This window comes from Pavona decussata, unplaced genomic scaffold (genome assembly GCF_977016875.1).
Source record: "Pavona decussata unplaced genomic scaffold, jaPavDecu1.1 SCAFFOLD_113, whole genome shotgun sequence".
NCBI lineage: Eukaryota > Metazoa > Cnidaria > Anthozoa > Scleractinia > Agariciidae > Pavona > Pavona decussata.
In genome coordinates, this window is record NW_028145527.1 from 78,041 (window position 1) to 85,325 (window position 7,285).

A 7,285-nucleotide genomic window follows, 5' to 3' on the forward strand; every position below is an offset into this window, starting at 1 on the left:
ACAGCAGATGGAAATGAAATTCGACAACGTGGTTTTAGTAGACTGGGAGCGGTCGTCCTATTTTCGTGTATTTCCCTCAGATACTACGCGCGAGCTGAAATGAGCAACTTACGTAAATTAACAGTAAAACGAGGAGGGATTGGGGAGAGGGAGGACCATGCCCACGCTCTTCTTCCTCGACTTTGTTTAGCCAAAGAAATAAATAAAAAATAATGATAAAAAAAAAAAATGGCGTAAGAGATTGCTCGCAGTCTACGTGACAGTTTGGGGGGTATTATCCAGGAAGAACGCCCTCACCAAAAGATACAAGTCAATAGAAATTGGAGACTTGTTTTGAGTTGTACTTGCCACTCCGTCTGGCTAGTTCTTGCATGCACTTGCGCTTAGTTGCGACGGCGTACGTTTTTATCAGTAATGTTTCCTTAGGTATGGCCCGCGAGATGCTGCATTAAGTTTTTCATTTTGATTGTTCTGTTGTTCGTTCTTTTGTCCTCTCGACCAACCATGTAAGACGTTGCAAACGGTGCAGGTCGCCCCTGGACGTTCGGGGAGTTTTAATAAGAGGTGGAGGTATGGGGAAGTTTCTGCAAGAGTGTTTCAGTAAATGAATGGAAAGGTAGGACAAGAAAGGAGTGCCTTTGTAGAGGTAAAAAAATGGCCCTTCTGAGGGGATTTAGTGAGAGAATTTGAATTAATGGATTGGTAGTTATATTTAAGACAAGAAATATATAGCCATTGTTAAGAAATGGGCGTTATGGAGAGGTTTCCATGGGAGTGCTTGAGTGGATGGATGGGCGGATATGACGAGGAAAAATAACTTTATATACAGCCGTGTAGTAGACACTATGTATGGGGAGGCTTGAACGAATCTTCGGTCGAGACAAAAAAGCATGGCCTTTGTAGAAAGGTGGCCGTATTGGGAATGTACCCATAAATGGCAGCTCCAAGGTGAACACATTAAGTATATTGCTGCTTAGGTAGTGTAACGTTTCAGTCAGATCACAACTCATAGCCCTTTTTTTTTTTCATGTTTAACTGCATGGTTATCGAATCAGCTTATCAACTTCAACTGAGTCAGCTCAAAGCCACAGACACAACCGCCTCTGATCGCTCCTGCCGGGCAGGTTACTAAATATTTTTCAACATATTTATACAATCATTTCCGTAGTACAGTCAACTCTCGCCTTGCGGACACCTCACTATTACGTACGGACACCTCGATAATATGGACAGCAGCTAAATCCCCGACGAAAATAAATTTACAGACGCTATTACGGACTCTCGCTATTGAGGACACTAACTCGCGGTCCCGAGAGTGTCTGCAATAAAGGGAGTTGACTGTATTTAGTTTTCTGAAGCGAAAGTTGTACTGCCCAGTCGTTGCGGTTCGTCGCTTTTCAGGAACCTCGGGCGGCTCACTTTAAACACGTCACGGAAATATTATTTTGGTTGCGTCATCGTACGTGATTTTGTGTTTAAAGAGATAAAAAGGTAATGCAAAGTTAGGTAAGATTCATTTTCAAAAGAAACTAGTGTTTTCCTCTTTTACAAAGTTAATTGCGGTTTTCAGTCATTTTACGAATTTATAAAACAAAAAAGAAAAATGTCAAAATAACGCTTCACGTCCCTTCAGCCACACCCTTCCTGAGTAACAATACATGAAATATGCACGCATCAAGTGCTTCGTTCCGAATTTCGTTAAACATGCACTTAACTTCGTTTCTTGCACAGATATTTAACATTATTTAGCAAGATTCCTTTAAGTTGCGGATCATCTTAACTAAATACTGTTTAAAAGTTAGCGATTAGGATCGCTTTACTGTATTTATGCCTTTTCTTTAAATCGATTCACAGCACAAAAAAATCATTAACTTTAATCAGAGGAAGACAAAAAGCCGCAACCATTGGGGCATGATCAGGTCTGTTAGTCGGGCAATTAACTCTTTCAGTGCTGATGAAAACCTAACTTCTTATTAACAACTCTCCGAGCAATCAAGCATTCTGATCATGAGAACATTGCAGCTGATCTATCGGAAGACATTTCTCGATATATAATCAAATTCTCCTTACTAAAACCACGAGAAATGTATGACGACCAATAATGAGAATTTGTGTGTTGCGATATGGTATTCGCACTGATGATATCAGACCAGAATTTAGCCAATGGCGTTGGAAAATATGTCATAAATTTCTTTAAATTTGCATGCGAATAAATGAAGAACATTCGTGTTTATGTTAACCTGCAATATCAACTTGAGTAGTCTTCGAATTCTCAACATTCTCGGAAGCGAGTTTTAAATGTTAGAACACAAGTTTTAAAGTTGCGTCGCATTTTTGCTGTCTTTTTAATTCTGAATAATACAGTTCGTGAGTCGCAAAAATTACGATGTCGAACGACGTAAAAAACAAGCTGCGTGAGCGGATGCAGACGCTCAAGGATAGGATTGACATTGCACAAGATAGGGAACAGGAGGCGAAGGATCAGCTCAAACAAGTGGAAGACCAAACGTACCAGTTAGAGTCAGAACGGACCTCGAAAGAGGGCAAAATTTCTATGGCGCAAAAGCTTTTGAACGAGAAAGACGAGCAGGTTAGAAAGATTGAAAAGCGGCTGAGAGAAATTGAGGGAAAATGCGAGCGAGAGAATGAACTGGTTAAAACGCTCGAGGTGATGGAAATCGATGGCGACGAAAAGTTAAACGATCTGGAGAAGCAGGCCAAGTCGGTGAACGATATCGTCGAGAACAAGGAGTTGCAAAATAAAGAGCTGGCTTTGCGCTTGGCGCAGTTAGAGAACGAACTCGAGAAGGTAAGTGGAAATTCTTTTCAGTTTGTTATGATTTGAAACATGTCATGTTGAAGCAGACCAATACAATTGCAAAATTTGAGTCATGTAATGAAGTCCATTTTAACCTTTTTGAAAAGTTTGTAGACGAAGCAGATAACAGTGGTCATTCAAATGAAACTCGCACAGATAAGCAGTGACTTGTTGTCAAGGGTTGTATTAAAATTGTTGAGTTTGTGAACGAAATCCTTAAGTATGACTCCCCGCCTGAACCTAATGGAGCAGCACTTTCTTTGGATGCCGTTAAATTATGCTGAACAAGAACGCTATATTTTTTTAAGTCTGTGGTTAAAATGGTAATCTATACATACATCAGAGAACTGACCAGAGTTTCCTTGTTGCACTGTTTAATTTTCATTTTCATTTTGTTTCTACAAAAAATCTACAAAATTTAATAGATTGTTAAGCCAGCAAACTTATCTTAACGGCTCATTGATTTCTTTGATTAAAAACAACTTCGATCAGCGGGTAGCATAATCGAACTAACAATCGACTAAAGCGCTGCTGGTCTTACTATTATCTCAACCAGACGTTTCTGCAGACAAAGAAAGTTCAATAAACTAGCTGGCGATTCAGGGGAATGAATTCATCTTATATTCTTTTACTTTTACCAAAAATTACGTGTTCTGTCATGCAGAAAGACAGCAGAATTAACACTACTTATGAATAAATTCGTGACAAGCGCTGAAGTTTACTATTTCCACCATACTAGAAATTCTAATTCCATTCGAAAGGAATGACAGCGCATAAAAGCATCGTTTAATGCTTCTATGGTAATGTTCAACATTAAGTATTTTATCCCCAGAGATAAAAATTTAACAGTAAACAATATCAATGGAAAGTGTTGCTTAATATAAAAAGTTTCAATGAGCATACTTAATTAGAATGTCAGGTGATTCAGTAGCCCACAAGCTTGAACCGCGTGGGCACATCACTGCAGCAGGTACTGCCTTCGATCATGCTCTCTAGATTCATTTGAATATTCACACTTTAATATTTCGTCAGCAAAACTCACTTTTAAGTGAGAAAACGGAAAACAGTTGTTTCATCGCTGACGCTCTCAAACTTTTAATATGTAAATGAATCGAATTAAACACCTCGCTTAAGTACACTTCCTTTCTTTTCAATGAGAAAAGATCTAAATAAAAGGAGACGGCCTAAATTTCAAGTTGAAGAAGAGGATAACGGAAACAACCACAATAAAGTACTACTAAAAATTGAGAGCCATCTTATACAGCATAATAAACAGGGTCACCTGAAATTACTGTTCGCTCGAAGGATTCCCGTGAAATTCACGACATCCGGTAGCGCACGCTCAGTGTGATAAATTACCATTGCGCTTGCTCAGTATTATTATTGCTCAGTATTAGGAAGTAAAGACAAATGCGCAGAAGCGTAGCATTTTTCACCTTATAGCGCATCAGGTTTTCGACAGCCAATGAAAAAAAAGATATTTTTGGATGGACCCAGAGCCACTCGTTCATTAATTAAAAAAAAAAACCTTGGGGCTCTGGGGACGAGAATGAGTTGGCTCTCTCGATGCTGAGCCGTGATCTCGTCTTGGTATTGTTTCTAACAGCATCTCTAAATATCTCATCTGTACCTGAAAAGTTACTGGTTATGGAAATGTGTTTTTGACCCTTAATTTAAACTCTAGACGCAGGACGTACTTATTACGACCTACCACTGAAGACGGTAGAGAATAGTTTTGCCTCGCCGCCATGTACATCCGTTCTGTTTTACCCAGGCTTTCTGAATTTAACACATGTTAACATGCTTCATGTTTTGGAAACCAGAGTACTTTTGCAAGATAATCTAAAATTCTTGTTGTAATTCAATCAGTTGGGATCTGTGAATGTCGAAGAAACAATAATAACGGCGGACTACTTGTGAGGAATACAACCAATCACCAAACTCTTACTTCATTTACCATTTGCGATTGTAAACTTGTATTTAGCACATAAAGGTCAAGACAAATGAAGCTTATGGAAACCGACCTGTAACCAAACTCGGATTTAAAAAAGTTTCATCTTTGTAAGAGGTTTGTAAAATAAAAATGCGAGCTCAACAATTTTTTCTGTGTTTGTGAACTCAAGAAAGTAAACCTTAGTTTTTTATGTAATGGAGCCTTTAAACACTTCCTGCAGTCAGCTGTTAAAAAACAAAACGTTGCAGATTTCCATAAGAGCCGCGATACCTCGAGAACACGTTAGAAAAAAAAAATCCCTCGTTCGGCGGTAATATGTTCTTCTGTACCCTTGTCTCCAACGATCCCATAATCCCTCACACGTTCCAGGAAGTGACCAGTCCTCATAGCTCAGTTGCTAAGTGCCCTGCAACGGTACGGTAAGGTCATAAATTGAATCCCTTTCAGGCGCGAATTTTTGTCACTCCTGGCTTAATTTCTCTACAACTGATGAACATAGTTACACTAATTGCGAGGATGTTTTGTCTGTAGGTAATCAAGAGGGAGGGCGAGGCTTTAGATAAAGCTGAAGAGCTGCATAGCTACATTGAGAGGGCCAACGCCGAAATGGAGGAGCTTAAAGAGAGAGAAGGAGGCGCGTACGAAAGAGAAGACGAGAGAGAAGAAAAGTTTAAATTCCTCACAGAAGAATTGCACAACAAAGAAAAGGAGGCAGAGGACAAGGAGCGACAGGCAGCTTCACTGGAACGAGACAAAGAGAAGGTCATGACAGAGATTGACGATGTGAAAAAGATGACACAAGATATACACGACGAAATGGAAGTACTCCATGACCTTTCTGACGACATATAACCATTAACGTGTAGGGTGGTTTATGGAGACCGTGGGGGAGGGGGCTACCAAAACAAATTGTCATGCACGGACATAGTCGTCATACTTAGTGGTATGGCAACCGCGAGGTGTTGCAAAACATTACCTTAATGACCTTGACATGTTTTTGCATTTTTTTTCTTTTTCGCTCCAACTCACGCTCTGTGTTTTACGCTTATCTTGCGCTCTAGCCAAGAAAACTTTTGTTAGGCTGGCTAACAGTTAAAAGGCAGTTTTGCTCCACTCGCGTTAAATGTTTTGTTTGAAATGTTTAGATTTATAGTACACTTAGTCAAGGTAAAATGATGTAGAGCTTTATGGCAGTGTATTGGAAACCTTACAAAAGTGTAACGCGTCCAATGAACAGATCAGACTATTTTCCCAATAAATTTTGTAAAAATACGATCAATGTTTGATTCTATAATGGTGTTAGCATGGGGTATTTAAACAGAGTCCTTGTACCTACTGTTTCAAAACTTTTAAGGGTCCACAGCATTTTAGATAGATCCCCGTTTTTTAGTGCCCTCGTTTAAATTTAATATAAACAAGAGCATATCCTGCTGCGAGTAACTTTCCTGTTTATTGGACTTCTGTGCCTTTGAAGAAACCAGTGGATCTCCACAGGTTTGTGCTTTTAAGGTTTTTTACGTTTCTTTTGTCATTTTCCTCGTGGTAGGCATGGCAACAACCAGATCAACCAGATCCATACTCGTTTACGTTTAGACACTTGCGCGCTTAACTATTATCTATATAAAATAGGTTGCAAAGAAAGCCCCGTGTGTTTTTGTGATTTCTACAGCGAGACAATTAAGCACTTCCTTCTTGAATGTCCACTTTATTCTGCCCCTAGATTAATCTGCTCTCCTCTGCTGCTCACATATTTGCTGACAGGTGGTTTTCCATGTCTAAAGCACAAATAGTATCAGTTTTTCTGTTTGGATCACAGTTACTTTCTCCTAAGCAAAATAATGATCTATTTTTCATAAGTCTTTTATATCGGAATCAAAGAGATTTTATAAAAGTACCTAGATGTGTATTTTCCACCTGTTAGCATTGCTTAGTGCTGCTTTTTGTTAGTTTTGCTGCCGCTTTGACTAATTATTATTTAATGTTAATTTTTAAATTCAATGTTATTTCGAAGCGAGCCCTCTCGATGAGTTTTTTTTTTTCTCTTAGGGCAAACTTCGACAATAAAATATGTTTAAGGGGGCAATTTACCTAAATTTGAATGAAATTTAAAGAGGTTTTAAGAAGGGATAGAAGAAAGAAAATGATTTTTGGTATACCAACAGACAGTTGATACCCACGCAAGAACCTCAGGTTGCTAGTGGACTAACTTGGTATCCGTCTATTAATTATTAACTACAAATTCTAATTTTAAAACTTCACTAAATCTTCAATATTTCTTATTTCTCTTACTTTCACCAATCCTTCTAAAAAAAACTACTCCTCCCAAATATATCCAAAAATCACCCAAAAATTTACGAAATACCCCACAACACAGATTCACTGGATAATGATAGGGTTTTTGGATTGCTTGAAACGTGAATGAGATATTTCCATTAAAGCCGTGTCAAGTGGCGTAAAAATGGCGTTTAGGTGAAATCCCCCCTTGAATAAAAACAAAAAACAAAAATCATCCA

The 7,285-nt window shown here is 38.7% G+C and overlaps 1 protein-coding gene across 1 annotated transcript; it reads left to right on the forward strand.

Moving 5' to 3' along the window:
• Positions 1-2,244: 2,244 nt before the first annotated feature.
• LOC146470562 (uncharacterized) lies at positions 2,245-6,047 on the forward strand. The gene is made up of 2 exons (XM_085121889.1): positions 2,245-2,809; positions 5,304-6,047. Exons 1-2 carry the CDS (start codon positions 2,387-2,389, stop codon positions 5,622-5,624), a joined length of 744 nt encoding a protein of 247 aa, XP_084978015.1. The 5' UTR covers positions 2,245-2,386; the 3' UTR covers positions 5,625-6,047.
• Positions 6,048-7,285: the final 1,238 nt, after the last annotated feature.